The 17,927-nt window shown below is 41.7% G+C and overlaps 1 protein-coding gene across 1 annotated transcript in view; it reads left to right on the top strand.

The window, feature by feature from the left end:
* The window catches only part of NECTIN3 (nectin cell adhesion molecule 3), a 120,799-nt gene extending 116,217 nt beyond the window's left edge, over positions 1 to 4,582 (top strand). The window contains exons 8-9 of the mRNA XM_057697616.1: positions 3,432 to 3,494; positions 4,288 to 4,582. Of these exons, the coding sequence (XP_057553599.1) occupies positions 3,432 to 3,494; positions 4,288 to 4,467 (243 nt within the window). The 3' untranslated portion in view covers positions 4,468 to 4,582. The remainder of the gene's footprint in view (positions 1 to 3,431; positions 3,495 to 4,287) is intronic.
* Positions 4,583 to 17,927: the final 13,345 nt, after the last annotated feature.

The following is a 17,927-nucleotide window of genomic DNA, read 5'->3' as shown; positions in this document are numbered from 1 at the left end:
ATGTGGGAGTGATTTGCAGTAACAAGGAATCCTGCTTCCTCCAGGCTTAAGAAAATTCTGGAAGAGGCAGATGTCAGTTGGGGTTAGGACTTGAAGGGAACATGTTAGAGAAAAGTTTGGGAAGGTAGGAGGATGTGTTTAAAAAAACAACATTTAAGGTTTACAAATGACAATGAAAGAGTCTGAGCAAAAGAAAGACATGGGAGGAAGTACAGAACATTTTGAGGATGAAATTATGAAACAAGAGAGAAGACCAAAAGGACTCCAATTTGGTAGTGGGGATAATGGTTCCAAGTGGAACTCTAGTTTGGAGTTTTTCCACTGCCAGAGCAAGCAGAGCCTACAGGGTGATGGTAGACTTGTTGACAAAAGCAACTTGAAATCTTGGCTCTGTCATCACTGAAAATAAACCTTAGTAACTCTAAAAGCTCTGTTTATGGGGTTTTAAAATATTATCTACATGGAAATATTAAAATATAACACATAGTAAAATGTGGAGGTTTGGGTTTATTTGTTGAGTCAGAAAAAGTAAAAATATTTATTAAGATAATATGTAATAAAACTTGAAAAACTCGTGTTGTTAGCACCTTGGAAGACAGGAATGAAAGTCTACATGACTTTAGTAAATCAGGAAAGTGAATATGGGCTTGTAGCTCAGCAGAAATTGTTACAAGATGGTACATGTAAGTATGGAAATCAAAATATGTATGAGAGATTCAGAATAGCCCAAAGCTTTCTGGAAAAAAAAAACCATAAGAATAATAAAACACTATATACGATGTATCCCTCAGTTAAAATGTTATAGGTTAATTCAGTTTATATATAGCAAGCACCAACCATATGTAAGGTATCATGCAAGACACTTTCCTGTATTCTGTGGTGATTAACTTTTTTAAAAAGTCAGAATATGCAACATTTCAGGTGGTTTATGGACTAGCAGAAAGAGCACATGTACCAGCCACTGCTGATTAAATTAAGTTCCTTAGATATTTCGTCGGAAGCTAAATGGCCACGCAATGCAGAGGCAAGCACTGCATGCTCTTCCATAGCCCTGGTCTCTAATGCAGGACCATCCCTAGGACATGTGGGGCTTCCGTCTATATGAAGAATTGATTAACTATTGTATTACAAAATTCATTGGCTCATGAGAGGTATAACGACTTACTGATGAAGGACTACAATATTGGGTAAAGAAAAAGTGCTTAACATTTGCTAACTGTCCAGTCAGTGTGAATAAGACTGTTCATGGCATCCAGGCACCACTTCTTCCTGCTCAGTCCTAGGAACTCTCTTTTCTTGTCCAATATTTTCAAGTGTACCCACTTCTGGCTGATTTTATATCTCAGGCCATGAGAAAAGGTTAGCAAAGCTGTTATTGCTCATAAAGCCATGGCTCATCTGAAACAGCCAAGACACAAAAGAAAATGCTAATTTTAATTTTAGGTTATTTTTTTCTGAGACTGTTTTCCTTGGACCAGGACCATCTTTGTAATGTGCGAGGCTCAGTGCAAAGCAAAAATGCAGGGCACCTTGTTTAAAAATTAAGAATATCAGGATGATGATACTAGGTTCCTAGACGGGCGTGAGCGAGAGGCTTGGCCTCACTGAGACGTGTCCTCCTGCCACCTGCCAGATGCACCGTGGTGTGGACGGGCAAGCACGCCTGACCCCAGGCTTCCTGTACCGGCTCAGCCCCTGCGAGGGCAGAGGGCAGCAGCGATCACTGGACGGGGCAAGGAGGGGAAGCTGGGAGGGAGGGTCGGGGGCTGGCAGCCGAGAACCAAATCACAGACGAGCAGCAGGAGGCAGGACACCCTTGGGCGGAGGCCACAGGTCCCTGAAGCATGCTCTGTTGTCCCTTTGGCTACTTGCAAACCACAAATTCACAAGAAAATTATTAAGAAATCTAAGGTGGCAACCACGGAACACTGAACCCCACAGTGGGACCCTTCTGAGCACAAGGCCCAGTGTGACTGGTCCATGAAGCAGGTCCTGCCTTGGACTTTGACCAGTGTGTACTGTCAGCATCAGCTAGTCACATGGAAGGCACCCTGGAATCATGCAGAGTGTGACAGGGAGAACAGATTTGTCGCAGATAACTTATAATTTGGATAACATGGCATATGACATAGGATATCAAGAATTGATAGTTCGTATTTCAATGAAGTTATTAACTGCTGACTTCTTACCATTGCAGAACCACAGGCTAGGGTGTGGAGATGGAGGAGGATGGTCAAGAGAGGCTCACTGTTTGCTCGGGTTGAAAGATACAAACATTAGGAACCATAAAACAGACAAATCATGATGTCTGCTATGATAGAGGTATAAATAAGAACAATAGGAAAAGTAGGAGTAAATAAATTAACTTTGATGGGTAGTGTGGAAAAGAAAAAAAAAATGACTTTAGTCAGGCCAAGATGGGTAGTATTTCAAATGCCAGAGGCTAAGTGGCAGACCTTCCAGACCAAAAGGACAGCATAAGCAAAGGCAGTGAAATGAAGAGCATGTTGACAGATATGCCTACACGCTGGGACTTTCAGGCATTCTTTTGTTATATTTCTTGAACATCTATTTTCCAGGCACTGAGCTAGAAGCAGAGGATATAAAAATTTAAGAATCAGACAAAGCATACAACAATTACAAGCTGTGTGACCGGAGACACCTTGCTTAACCACTCTGAGCCTTAGTTGTACTCATCTGTAAAATACAGACATTGGTTTTACAGAATTATTATGAAAGTTAAATGAGATAATGTCTGTAAATACTCCAACCAGCACCCTCAATCCAGTGAAGGAGAAAGCAAATAAATAATTGTGATAACACATGCTGTGAAAGCACAGAAAGGAGAGTGGCTCTCTCTGCCTGAGGGTTTTGCTACGCTTCCTGAAAGAGATGATATTTGAACTTGGGGCTGCAGGGTATTTAAGCCAAAGGGAAGCTGAGAAAGATTCTCTTAAGCTGAGATTTGAAAATGACGAATCCCCTTTATGATCTGTATGGGGTTGGAAGACAGGGAGTAGCATCCGGAGGAGAAAGCAGACCATATGTATATCTATAAAACCTTTCATTACCACCCCAAACCCCTTTTAACCAATTCAAAATATCAAACTCTTCCACCAAGAAAAGGCAAGAGACCTTCTGTGCTGAGTACTCCCTCAAGTAAGATGTAAACAAGTGTGCATGAGAGCTTCTGTAGCAGATGTTCTGTGTATTTTCTTCCTTCTGTAAGTAGTCTGGAGCCAATCAGAGAACAACTCTCAGGAAATGCAGTTGCCTTTCCCATCATGTGAAACATTTTGCTTAGTTCGCAAACATTTAACAGGACATGATTGGCTCTTTTAAAAACAGGAGTCTTAGTGGTCTTGGTTAATCTATTTTATCATGTGCTTGGTGCTTTAAAGTGCGTGTCTTTTTCTGTCTTCTCCCTCCAGACTGAACATTTGCCTCTACAGACTCAATTCAAGGAAGGAGAGGTTGGCAGTCTCCAGCGCTCTGTAAGTAACACGGTCCTCTAGTAGGGCCAGCCCAGGTGGAGCTGGTGACCACCATGTTTATTAAAATACTGTTTTATTTCCATGAAATTTCATTTTATTCACCTCTGCTATCAAAGCATCTGTAGTGTGATTTTGTAAAGTCCTTGAGCTTGCTTATTCTTCTTAGAAGTAATCAAGTTTTAAGAAACCAGTAACCTGGCAGGGGATCAGTACCAGTGACACCATGGAGCATCAGTGAGGTTCATTTTATGGTGTCAGCTGTGACCCATAGTCAAGCAAGGAAGAAAGATCAAGACAAGAGGCTATTTTTTGACAGCATTTCTTATCCTCAGCCATGTTGGGCATACGGTCAAATACCAGCTCACTGCACTGTGTTTCTGCCCTAACTCCCCAGTGCTGAATCCTGAGGCTTCTTTTGGTTTTATTTTGGTTGTTTGATTTAATTCTCTGTATTATGTCATGCATGGATTCCAAGCTTGCGCCTTGCTGAGAGACTCCTGCAGTTCACAACCTTGTTTTTCTTCAGTTTACCTTACCTGATACCAGTTCCAAATTTTGAAACCTGAAACTGACCACAGTCCCCATTAGTCACAATTTTCTATTTAGGAGATGCCACCACTCTTGTTCAGGTAATGTAAGCAACAAGTGACTGGAAAATGATAAGCTGTTGAACTTAACCTTGCCGTTCAATTGCTTGTGTATAGTGAATGCTGTTCTTGCCTGTTTTCACCCAAGAGCTAGAAAAAAGTGCGAGCAGCTGCTCTGCTAATGTAAGCAATGTTTGACTTTTTAGAATGGACCGAATAGCAGGAGATTTGACTATGAAGATGAGACTCCAGTGGGGGAAGATGGGATTCAGCAGATGTACCCCCTCTACAACCAGATGTGCTACCAAGACGGGAGCCCTGGCAAACATCATCCAATCCGTGACCTGGAGAGAGTCTACGTCAACCCGCGGGAACATTATGTGTGACTGTCCTCTCCCTCCAGTGGTGTCTTAGCAAATGTTTATTCTTAGCCTGGGGGAGAGAAACTGAGGCCGATAGGTACAATTTTGTTCTCTCTCATATAAAACAGTGCCCGTCTAAGTGTATTGGAAGTCGTGATGCATGACTTGGAGCCAATAGCGAATTTCTTCCTTTCAGTAAGAGTTTCTTAACCAGCAGCTGTATTTGTGAACTTGACTCTAGCTTTGTGTGTTTCTGAGATGATGGTGTTTAACTACTAATATTTGGCCTACAGTGGCATGTTCATTTAAAAGTAGAGCATCTGCCTGGGATGACAGCAGTGATTCTCCAGAGCAAAAGGCCCCAAGTGGGAGTATTAACCTCACTAGGTCTCAGGCAGACCAGCCTGTTCATCTGTAACTCAAAGGGGCAGGAAAATGAGCTCAAAATCCATCTCACTATTTAGTTGGGATTTGGCCTTTCCTGACATGCTTAATACAATTACAATACCTGTTTACAAACAAGAGGCAAAATTTGTTGTTTATCCCAAAAACGTTAACAAAAGGCAGTTTAAGCCTTCAAGTCTGTTGGTTCCTTTTAGATGCTTGTGATATTGTGATATGTGTTCCTTCTTGATCACCGAGGTCTTGAGGGATGCATATTTCTTTCTGTTATCGGCCTAGTCTTGATGAACTGTGTGCTAACCAAGGTTCTTTCACCTGGTCATCGCTCCCCCCGTTCCGTTCTCTACTGTCCAGATTAGCCTTTCTCCCACCTATTAAACTCTAAAAGCCCCGTCTGAATGGTGGACAGCCTTGAGCCTTTTCCCTCTTTGCTGTGGTATTGTATATGACAGGCTCAGCTTTCACTGCCGAAGTTTCTTTCAAACTAATCCTATCCACACAGGCTTCAGCTACCTTCTGCATTCTTGAGACTTCCTACTGTCCATGTTTTATCTACCTCAGAAAAAAGCCTGCTGGAAAAATCACCATGAAATAACCCCTGCTCTTAATAGCCGGGTAGAAAATTTGAAAACCTGAAAAAAAAGAGCTCCTTCCATATGGCATATGTGCTAAACCCACATGTGGTCCTTGATGCTTCCTCCCCTACGTTACCTGGTCAATAATAAGAGTAAAGAGATGCTAAAACACAGGTAATACAGTGACTGACTTACCAGTGTATCCTGCAGCACGTTGGTGCCTGGCAGTGTCTGTCTGGAATTTTCTCACCTCCCTTTGCCAACTTTTTCTCGTTGAGCTTGAAGGTAGCAATTATAGTGGGTGCACGGAGGAGAGAGCACGTGTGCAAGTGTCAGTCACCCGCCCTCACATCTTAAGAGAAACGTTGCTTTACTCTGTGTTCTGGAAGATGATGGGTCTGTCACAGATATAAAAAACACTGCAGACTTGTCATATATTAGGAAAGAGTGATATAAGCACTAAAACAAAATAGGACACGTTTCCAACCCAAGCTTCAAGGAGATAGGAGAATATTAGCATAGATTTCTAATGGGATACCAAAGATACGTTATGATCCATGTTGTTCTGGTTCTAGTCCTTGCTTGTGTGTTTACTGCCTTTTTTCAGTTGCCATGCTTTGTCAGACAGATGATCCAGGTTGTTCTACAGTAGTAATATACCACCCCCCCATTACCTGGGTGACCAGCAATTCTGTAAAAGACGATAGTTATGTGGGGTCAAAGGGTGAAGTCCGAGGACCATCATTGCTGTGTCCCTGTTACCTCAGAGTTGGTTTACTGCCCTTGCTAGCAAGCTGACAGAGAAAGAAGATACCTGACTTTATTACGTGGAATCCCATCCGTGAGTTGATGTAACTGAAGGTGTAGGGATCCTTGCTGAGGAAATGTTTTCTACATCCTGGATGTTGCAGAGGATGGTACTGTGGTGTGTTGCCTCCGTTAGCGAGCTTTAAAGTTTTCTTTCACATTGGGGATGGTGTCTGGGTTCCTGCTGGGGAGCAGGTTGTTGAATTAGTGTTGCAGAAGTGGACCCTGGACCTAGGAGGGAACTGAGAGGTCTTCATTTGCACGAGGGAAAGAGATTTGGAAGCACTGAGTTTCAGAGCCCTTTGACCTTTCTTCCACTCTCCCTACCAGCAAGAAGCCACTATTGCAATTTTTAGCATTCTTGGTGTAGTTATAGAAATCTCAGGATGGAGACACCTCTCTCAGCAGCCAGCTAGCTCAATATCCTTTTTGCCTCTCTGTCAGCTGTGATATTTCTTTAACAAACTGGTAGATTTTATAGCTGTTGGCCCCTTACATGGGTCACAGAAGCTATGTAATTGCTTATCCTGGTGCCTCCCATCTGTTCTCTCTAAATACTGAGTGGAATAGAAAGGAGCTTTAAAAGGGTCTGATCAACCAGCCCCCTCCACGAGAACATGCCATCCAAAATTAGCCTGTTGATCTCTAAATTTGGAGGCTAGACCACTTGACGATGGCCATTTAAATTTGGAAGTTAGACTCTTAAAGGTCAGTGAGTGAGGCTTAAGGATATAAGCCACAGCTGATACTAGATCCTCTGCCCATAACGGGTTTATTAAGACACATTGAAACAGAAATAAATCCCCAGAGTGCTTATCCACTTACGGTTGCAGCTTTGCATTTCAGGGGGCAGCATGCACGCTCCATCTTAAACACACAGCCTTGATTGCCTGTTTCGTAGGCAGCCCAAGCTCCAGCAGCCTGCGTCATCGCTGCGGTAGCAGATCACCGGGTTCTTTGCACACCACACCACTTAGCATTGCTCTGACATAATGGGATGAAAATTAAGATTAATTCTTAAATGGCAGTGACTTATTTTTCTCTTCTATGAGGGCTCCCCTATCCCTGGCGTTCTTATATGTTCTAAAATTGAAGATGTCCATGCTCTTCAGGACATGTAATAAAATTCTTACCTATGCTAGGCCTGCCTGTAACATGCACAGAGTAGATACTAAAGAAATGTGCTGTAAACTAAATGAACTGGTCCCCTCATTAATTTCTTATGGCCTTGTTGACTCATAGGGATAATACTATTTTTTTCATCCATCTTTTGGGAATGATTTCCTAATTCTTCTTTCACAGTAGTCTAAAATTTAGTCTTTTGTTTTTCATTGTGCAGTTTTCCCCTGCAGTCTTCTGGTCTCCCAGTGTTGCTCTTTATAGCCAATAGAGGCTTTCTTCAAGCCTCTTATTCCCTGGGACATAGAGGAGATAGACCATTATACCAAGAATCAGAATAGGTTCTACTCCCACCTTCACCCCTTTCTAGCTGTGGAAACTTAAACAAGTCACATAATCTGTCTAGGGCATCAGTTGCCCCTATCCATAAAGCAGAGATTATAATACTTTCCCTGTCAGCCTCTCAGAAATGTGGGGAGAGTTAAGGAAGATGATAATGGATGGAAAATTGTACGTTCTCTTCAAATGAAAATACTTATGGCTCTATTACTGTTGCATATTGAACCTGAACTCCCAGCGCCCTTGCCAGCATTTTGAGTACCATAGTGCTCCCAGGAAGAACCAAGTGGCAGATGAAAATTTCAGTTCAAGCTAATTTGAGTATAGCCAAGTGCAAGTGGAAGACATCCCTTTTAGTATAATAAACATTTGTCGTATGGAAAGCTTGATATCTGATTTTAGCCTTTAAGCTCTGTTGACTCGTGGTTGCTCTTGTTTTACAGATTACTACTAATAACAGCTACCATTATGGAGTGTGTAGTATATGGCCTGGATTCCAGGGCAAGCACCTTACATGAGTCATTGCACTGACTAGAACCAAACTCCTGTTTTGTCCCCTTTCCAGGAGACCCTGTGGGGCAGAAAGGCTCCCAGTCCTACTCTGCACACCCACAGACCACACTGATCATCAGTCAGCTGTTACTTCTTTCAAGTCTGCTTTTGGGGAGTGGTGTTAGGGAAGAGGCTTTCTTGATTTTTTTGGAAAGCAGAGGTGTAAGCGGGTACATGGAAGAAAACCATAAAAAAATGTTTACTATGAAGAAAGCAGTTGTATGTGCTCACTTTTACGTACTTTTTGAACTTCTCAAAATGCTCAGAAAGAGTCTCATATGCATTAGATTAACCATCTGCAAAAATAACCTACTGAATAATTAAAGCCACTCCATCCCAGCTGCTCAGTCTTAGAGGGCACAAACTTCTAACACTTCTTCCTCAGCTTAGTAATTTGATATACTCTTTGCCACTTGAGTTTGTTTCCCCTTTATTGGACTCCCAGGGGGTGGTGGCACTCTTGTGGTGGACAGCTGGAAAGAAAACTGGCTCTGGTAGAAAGCCAGGAGAAGAGGAGGAAGGGTGTGAAGTAGAAATGTCAGGGCCCCGCCTGTGGTTCAGCTCTGTGCTTCTCTTGTTCCTGTGCTGAGCTGGCAACATCCTTCATCCTTGGGCCATTTGCAGACCTCCTAGAAGGACCAGGGACTTCCAGGTCCTTACAAACTGCTGTTTGTAAGCCTCTTCAACTATGGACTATGCCCGGGTTAATCTTATGGTCTCTGAAAGGTACTTGTGTTCCCTCCATTAAGGAAAATTATTGTAAGCTGGACTTTGCCAGTTTGGTCACTTGCAATCATTAGGTGATTTGGTGGCCTTCAGTAGGTGGGGGGTGGGGGGGAGGGCTGTAGGTCTCATCCCCCAACCTTACTAGGTGGTATATTACACTGAAATCAGACTTTAAGCCAATGTCTGCATCATTCATGTATATAAACAAGCAGGCACCAGAAGAGACATCCTGTAATAGTCAACCTGTCATGTAAGCTTGAAAAAATTCCCACTCCATTCTTTTAGAGAACCCAGCAATATCTTGTATAAAAGTGTTATTAGAGGTGAATCCAGTAATATTACAGCAGATTCAGTGTCAGGCAGCCTGATTCTGTTCAACTTCCAGACACAGAACAAGTTAGTAATCTAGGCATCCCAGGGCTTGTGGGCTTGCTAGAAGTTTATGCTTTTTTTGTGAAAAGGATGGCGCGCCCTGTGGTATCTGGGCCTAGCCACGTACCATTAACACCACTAATTTGCCCATTGAAAATAATCACTTATTAACAAAGTCTTTGGTGCTGAGCTCTTGTGGTAGTAGCCTCTGAAGTGACTCAAGTTTTTCAAATGCTAGCTAACAAACTTTGGAAGGTGTATTCCCAACTAGGAAACTTCAAATGTTAACTAAACACTCTTAGGGTATATATTAAGACCAATTAACATGTGCCAAAATAATTCAAATTACATTCAACATAACAGAATTTCTTAAGGATTCCTTGCGTTATCACACCCTCACACGGGGGTGAGGTATAGTCACTGCTCTAATGTCAACCACCTGCTGGCATTTCTCCTAGTGACAGCCTTTTCCTTCTTAGGCGTGTGTATGTGTGTGTGTGTGTGTGTGTGTGTGTCAGAGACAGAGAAAGACAGGCAGAGAGGAGAGAAGCCTACTTAAAATTCACAGTTGAAAAAAAATTTGGAGTTCACACATATAAGAGAACCCTCACATCTACAAATATCTCACTAGTTTAGGCCCATTTTATTATCTTTGCTTTAGCATTATTATTATTATTTCTGCAAAAAAAGTTAGAGGTGGAACAGAGGCCATATTTACCTTGATAGCCACAATAGATAAAATATTAGGTTTATTTCTACTGTATTTCCATTTATTAGGTTAGTTATTCTCTACTCACGTTTGTTTGGCTGTGGAAGTTTGGAGCTGAGTGACTAGAATAAAAGAGAATGTCAAAAATTCAGATGACGTAAATATCTTTTTGTCAAACATTATCAATTGAAACCTTGATGTGGAAGTTCCTTTTATATCTCAGGGAGAAGGGAAACCACCATTGACAAATAAAAGGATTCTCGATTCCATTGGTTGGGAATAAATCCCTTTCATTGGTCCATTCCCCAGAATATTCTAGTCAGTGTCTGGGGGGCTAAGGCCATGATATGTATCAAATTACATACCTCCCTGCACCAAAAAGTTCTAGTTATATGCAGTATCTGTTACCTCTAGCTGTGAGGTATAGAGATAAATGCCTGAGTTTCAGGGGAGCAGATGTGAATATTTATGGAAAACAGCAGCATCTCCATGAATTAAAGGTTGGCAGGGCCCTGTCCTCTGAGTGCTCCCATTCTAGAGCTGTATTGTTTACAGTTGCCACTTGCACATGATTTACACAGGAGGAATGTCATTCAGACCCAAGGAGATAAACTAATGGACTTGAAATTATCATTAGATTACAACTGCCGTCTCAAACAATCTTCAACAAACAAAATCCAGCTTCCTGAGATGTTTTAATGTTTTACTCCCTCTAGAGGTGGGAGACTGAACAGTTTCCTTCTTGAGGATTTTCCCAGCATTACCATTTAAAGATGTTCTGATCAGGTTCCCTGTGGCCCAGCAGGACCCTTGGTATCAGGGCCTAAACCGGTTGTATTTATTGTTGTGGCACGGGATTGAACTGTAAAGTCGATGGGAGGAGACCTCGAGGGACAGCCCCCCTGGGAATCCAGAACATCAGATTTGCTACACTGGCTTAGAACTGTGGGCCTGTCCTGCTACACATATGTCTGACAGCCATGAAGAAATGTTTTATGCGCCTCCTCCAGAGGTTAGGAATGTGCTTCAAACATTCGTAAAGTCCCTTAATAACTCACAGGGGGTCTATAAAGCCTAGGGTTCCCCTGGTTCCCAAATGCAGGGGCACCACTGTTTTGGTTTTCATTATTCTTGCCAATAATGATCAGTTGTTGTTTTAAACCCACCCTAACACGTTGATGAGGCTAAATTAAATTCCTCTCACAAGTCATGCTGAGGGCTCCTTGTCCATCATATTTTAACTACAGGCAGCAGTATTTTGTCCTAAATACCTTAGTTTGCACTTACACTGTGGCTCACTAATGCCTGTTTTTTCACATGGTCTTATGAGAACTTATTGCTATATTCCCTTCAACTGAGCATTTTAATACCCAGAAGAGCATTTGTCATCTTAGGTTTCACTGTGTACTTGAAATTCCAAGTCCTTTGTAAAAAAATGTTAAGTAGGTGGTGTTGCTACTGGATCCCTGGATTATTCCACTTGTCCATCCAGAAAAGTTCCTGTTTATCCTCTACCTTCTGTTTCTATTTCTAAGCCAAAGCTTTAAGACAGAACATCTGCTCCAGCCTATTCACTCTCCATGTGGTCTTAACCTCTTAACTTCCTTACTTCTCAGTTTCATCCCTATAAGTTAGTACTCTCCACCTCACAGGGGTTTTATGGAGGGGGAAAAATAAGATGTTTAAGGGTTGTCTTCAAGAGAGCTCCTACTTTTAAAGTGATTTTATAAAAGCCCCTTGGCTTAGAAATGAGAAACTCTATAGCTATTATTTTTTCCTATCCTTGTTTTGCTATTTTTATTTCTGAAAAGTGATCTCTATCTGAATAGAGTCTGTACCCTGGTTTTAACTTTCTTCCAGTTAACCCCTTTTACACTGAAACTGTCCTCTCTACCTTGTCCATGCTCTGAATTTTTTACCTACAGAGCCAAACCTAGTTCTCCCACAACAAATCCCGCATGCTCTTACTTCCGTGATTGAATAAATTAATGTGCTCCAGAAAGAGGCATCTGGCTCTGGACATAAGTCAAAAGGTAAATGAGGTCTCACTCTGGCACTGGCAAGATCTCACCATGGTGCCTTTGTTCTCCCTGTATAAACTGAGGTTAATTTTGCTGTTTCACAGTACCTGGGTGTTGTGAGTCTTGACAAAAAAAATGATAAAAAGCATTTTTCAAATGTCCTACGCTATATAAATGCATAGTGAATAATCTGGAGAATCCTTAAGTAGAAATATGTTCTTGTGTAGCTCAATTCGGAATACTACTCCACCCATTGTTTTCAAAAGAAATGTTTTACTAACCTGTTTTTATTTTTAGGTGAAAATTAGTTTCTAGTCATTTGAACTATTTTAATTTTTCCATATGGGAAGAGATCAATAGTATACAAAAAATACCCAAGTTGTATTTTAAGTGTTAAAACTGAAAGAGTTGCATAACAATGTCGTGGGGTAAGGAGGAAGATTCTAGTTCAAATGTGGCAAGACATAGAAATACGAAGATTAGCTTTGAGTTGGAGATTGTATTATAAATAGTAGATGTTAATGTGGTTGTTTTTAGATACTCTTTATTTTTAAGTTACCAGAAATTGTCTTCTATTTTTGCAGTTTTGAACTCTGTGGCTCGTGACATGTTTTGAATAAAGTTTTTCTCAACTAAACTTTTTTCATTTTCATTATCAATGGATCAAATATGATTAAAATATATATAAAATTAATAGCCTAATTATATGACTGTAAAATTCAGGATTTAAAGAACATCTTTTATAGAAATAGGGAATTTCTATAGTAGAGTCCTTTTAAAAACGATTTTAAAAATATAAAGAAGAGTACTTTTATACTTCAAGCAGCATTGGAAATATTTTTAAAACACGTGACAAGTTACATATTATAACTGCTTGTGAAAATTACTTAATGCTTTTTTAACAAAACTAAATTTATCCCGTTTAAAGAATTGTTCTTCATTCCTGATTAGTCCTTACATGTTAAAATGTCCCTTCCTTTATGAAATGATATTGGTGCTAGATGGTAATTTTTTAAATATTCTTATTTAAAAAAAAAAGTTGGCACCTGTGCTGGATCCCTGTATCTTGTTTTAGGGATGGATGCTTTACTGGTCTGTGAAATCTCAAAATCTAGGCACCACTTTAAAACAAACATTTTAATGAGATACCGTAATTTTCATCCTCTTAAATTGTAAAACTCAGTAATTTTTAGTTATTCAGAGAGTTGTGTAATCATCACCAAATTTTAGAATATTTTCATCACCCCAGAAAGAAACCCACTCCCATCTGCTCTTTGCCTCCATTCCCCCTTCTCCTTTCCGGTCCCTGGCAACACCAGTCTACTTTCTATCTCTGTGAATTTGCCTATTCTGGACATTATATGTAAATAGAATCATATAATGTGCAGGCTTCTTTCACGTAGCATAATGTTTTCAAGGTTCAACCATGCTGTAGCATTTATCATTCATTTCTTTTATTGCCAAATAATATTCCATTGTATAGATATGACACATTTTATCCATTCATCAGTTGAGGGACATTTGGGTTGTTTCCACTTTGGGGAAATAATTATGAGTTATGTGTGTACGAGTCTTTGTGTGAACATATGTGTTTATTTTTCTTCCGTGTATACCTAGGAGTGGAATTGCTAGATCATATGGAAACTCTGGCATAACCTTTTGAGCAACTGCCAGACTGTTTGCCAAAGCTGCCGCACCCATTTACATTCCCACCAATGGTGTATGAGGGTTCCAGTTTCTCCACATCCTTACCAACACTTGTTGTTATCTGTTCTTTTTGATTATAGCTATCCTAGTAGGTATGAAGTTCTATCTCATTGTGTTTTTTATTTTAATTTCCCTAACTGCTAATAATGTTTGTTTGTTTTCTACAACCTATTAAAAATGTAAAGCTATTCTTAGCTCACATTGAAGGCTGGATTTGACCCACAGTTAGCCAACCTCTGACCTAGAGGGTAGAATTTGTAAACAAATACATTAAAGCAATATTATAAATATACTCTGTATGTTCAAGAATGTAGAGGAAAGTAGGAGATGTGGGACATTAAAAAGAATACATGTGGTAGGACACCGATGAATCTGTTGGCTGGATCTAAAAAGAAAACTGGTTTGCAACATTTGCTGATTTCCACAGTGTAAATACTCCCGCCATGGCCAATATAATCTATCAACGTGACACCAGCAAACTTGAAGTTGGGAAAGGACATACACAATTGGCACCTGCAAGCTGGTGCTGGCTGACTGTAGCACACTGCTGACGTAAACCATCTCTAACTGTACAGATGACCTAGAGCAATCAGGAACTAGAGATACCGTCTTCCTAGCTGTCATCAGTATTCTCCTCCACTCCTATTACCAGTAGGAGGGAGACTGTCTGCCCTTCCCATTATATTATTAGATTCCCAAATAGCCTTTGTCTCTTTCTCAGCCTTCATTACTCTGGAATCATGGCCACATTTCCGCAAGGCAGATAAGCGCGTATGCTTGCACACTCCCCAGAATGTCAAAAGAGTGTTGGAATAAAGTCAGAGCAAGAGGGGAACATGTTAGGATCCAAGCAGAAAACTTACTGGAAAATATATCTTAGTTGGGTGTTGAATGGATAGGAAATGGCTGGTAAAAAAAAAAAAGCAGACATATTCCACACAAATAGATGGTTTGGACAATAATTCAAAAGTGGAAATCAAAAAAAGTTGGGTAAGATGAGTCTTCATGTTTAGATACATGATCTAAACACGAACCCTTGCAATCAGATATTTTGCCTCTGAATTTTTTTTCTCCCCAGAGGTTCTGGGAAAAGCCTCAACTTGAGATTTATGCTTTCACCAAAAAGCACAATGTAAGGGAAAAAAAAATTCTTTCTGTACCTGAAATAGCTGCAAGAAAGCTCTAGAGAAATTAGATTGCAAATCATCTAGAAAATAAGTAGTTCATATCTCAGACTTTAACTAGCCCTTTGAAATTCTAGTTTAATATGCTTCCAAATTGGCATTAGTTCATGAACCATGATTAAAAACAGCCCAGATTTCTTCTCCACAATCTCCTGCTTCCCTGGTTCTAAATACTTCCCTTCCTACTGATAGTAAAGCCCAGAGTTACAGTGTGGGATTGATGCTTTTGACCTGTATTTGTCAGCTCAAATCAAAGCAAAGCCAAAAGCTGCTATTCTGGGCAGAAGTGGTCATTATGTTACCTTGCTCGGTGTATCACATGGGTGGAGCTAGTCATTGCTCAGAACTCACAATTGCTAATTCCCCAAATTTGGGATTTCCTAAGTGGAAATGAGCGGGGCAAAGGGACTTGAATCTGTGACTCCTCTGTAAACTCTCCTGTTGTTTTATTGGCCAAAGAGAAAGCAAAGCCTTTTCTAAGATGTAAAGGGCTTTCTAGCACAGGTGCCCCCAGCTGTGATTCATGCCAACTTCCTGGGTTTCCTGGCATAGTCCTGCTTTCCAAAGTCTGTCCTGATTTACCTGTGTTCTGTAAACTTTCGCTTGCATTAGAATCACCTGGAGAGCTAGTTAAAACTCAGATTTCTGGGACCTGCCTGCAGAGTTTCTGATTCAGTAGGTCTGATGAGAGCTCTGAGAAGTTGCATTTCTAAGAAGTTCCCAGGACATGCTGCTGCTTCCGCTGGTCCAGGGGCCCCTGTAATCTTCTGCATAACTGTCTGCATATCAGGCCCCCTTGCCCGCTATTCTCTCCTGGCTGCTCATTAGGATAACGGCACCCACCTAGCTTGCTAGGCCATTGCACACTTGGCCTTTGTTATGGGGGATTCTATCGCGTGGAGTACTCTCCTACCCGTATTTGTGGTGCTTTCATCGTTGCTGAACACTTTAATGATGCCAAAGCCTCTCGCAAGCATATTCCTGATGGCCTTGGTACATGGTATTTCCTCCAGGCCTTTCTTTGGTTGGTTTTCAGGCCCCACATAATATATAATATCTATTCTGGAATGTCCACATCCCTGAGCCCTTTCATTCTTTCCTCCTCAATCTGCCAGGACATTCTGGCACTTCAGCTTCACTTAATATATGGGCCGTGCTTTTTCCGTGCTTCTGGGTACCATCCTAGACACCATCTCCTGGCGTTCTTGCCAAGCTGTGTCTCTGGAGTGTGCTCCCAAATCAATACATGCTCCCTCATCCCGTCTTATGTTCCAGCTCCTCTCAGTCAAGCAGCCTCAGGATCCAGTCCCACTGGTGCTGTCTTGCATTTGCCAGCGGATGTTGGCTAGGCCTTGCAGCTTCTTTGGAATAAAGTCCCTTTTCTCCCTTATCAGACCCAGCATGTCCCCAGGTGATTATGCTGGGACTTAATCCTACTTAGAGACCTGGTAGCCGGGAGGAGAGGTGGGGGTAGAGCTTGAGTAGGGCACATACTGTCTTGAAGGGGGGCAATGGTGTCTATATTGATTCCAAGCAAGAGGGGAGTACCAGCAGGCTCAGAGAACTCAGAGGATTTAGAGGACAAACAACAGCCCGATTGGCCCAGGACCGTCGCAGTTTTAGCATAGAAAGCCCCACACCCCAGGAAACTCCTCAGTCACTGGAAATCGGGGCAGTTGGTCACCCTAGGATTCTGGGGATTCAAAATTTTCAGGGGAATCTTCCCAGATATTCCCATCCCAAGTGTCAGGCCCTCCTGTTCCCCCACTAAGTAACAGGTCTGCTTGGTTAGGTGTTTAACCATCTCTGGAGATCAGCACTAGATGTACTCCTAAGCTTGGGCCTCAGCTGCAGGATATGAGAGCCTCTTTGTTAACTACCAGGGAGATCCTCTGACTTTCATATTTGACTTTCCATTGCCTATTAATTGCCTGCAGTTTTTCATTATCTTTTGTGTATCAGTGGCTTTTAGCAAAACTCATGCAATCCCATTGTCCTGATAGTTACTTTTTCTCCCTTAGGACTGTCACCTTGGGCCAGAGGATGCCTGTGATCCATCTGTCACCAGCTGAGTCCTCTTTGTCTGCCAGGTGGCTAGTGATTGGGCTCCCAAATCCCATGTTATTGGTAAACTTTCTAGGACTGCTCCTGGAGGCGCTGTTGCAGGTGGGGTTCTCTGGAAGCAGAGGCTGAGACGGATTTGGGTGTGCAGGGTATTTTTTTTAGAGATGAACACCTGTAGAAAAGAAGGGGCTGAAGCAAAATTGGGCAGAGAGATGTTAGAACTGTGATGAAGGTCTGCAAAGTATCGATATACCCCATGGGGAGGTCAGGAGCCCCCATGTCCCATGCTGAGCTGAAACGGCCCGTGTCCATGCCAGGCCCCCCTCAGTCACTGCCTGTGGGCTGCCCAGGAAGGGCTTGTTCTTGGGTGAGGAAGCCCTTTGCAGCAAGATCAACCCTAGAGCTGAGAGCTGGGGCAACAAATCCTTCCCTTAAAGGGGATGTGGGCAGTGCCTTTCCACTGCCCACACCAAGAGAGAAATTGGAGGAAGCTGATTACTTTCATTAGATTGGTTACTATTAATTTATTTATGGACCAGGGAGGCTCTGTAAGTGGCAAGATAACATTTATCATACTTTCTCTCTATATTCTGCCCCTTTCTCCTTCCCCTTTCAAGGGGGTAGTTTCTTCATCTCAGGGGAGGTTTGTTTTATTCTTTTTTGGTTTTCCCCCAGAAGCCTGAAACCATTGTTCTGAGAACAGAGTTTGAAGAGAAAGGCAATTTCTCTCAAACTAAAAAAAGATGCTCTAGGATAGTCGGTCTCACAGGAGATACAGACATGCATGTTTTTTCCAGTATTTCTGTGTATGCAGCAGAGACTTGGAGGAAATGTTTCACCAGTAAATATGGCAGGTGAGACAGTTCTGTGTCCTAGTTCTGGTTAAGAAGGGCACAGTGGTGAACCT

This window comes from Hippopotamus amphibius, chromosome 10, assembly GCF_030028045.1.
Source record: "Hippopotamus amphibius kiboko isolate mHipAmp2 chromosome 10, mHipAmp2.hap2, whole genome shotgun sequence".
In the NCBI taxonomy this organism is placed as follows: Eukaryota; Metazoa; Chordata; class Mammalia; order Artiodactyla; family Hippopotamidae; genus Hippopotamus; species Hippopotamus amphibius.
The sequence above is the reverse complement of the archived record's forward strand: the minus strand, read 5'-3'. Positions and strand labels throughout refer to the sequence as shown.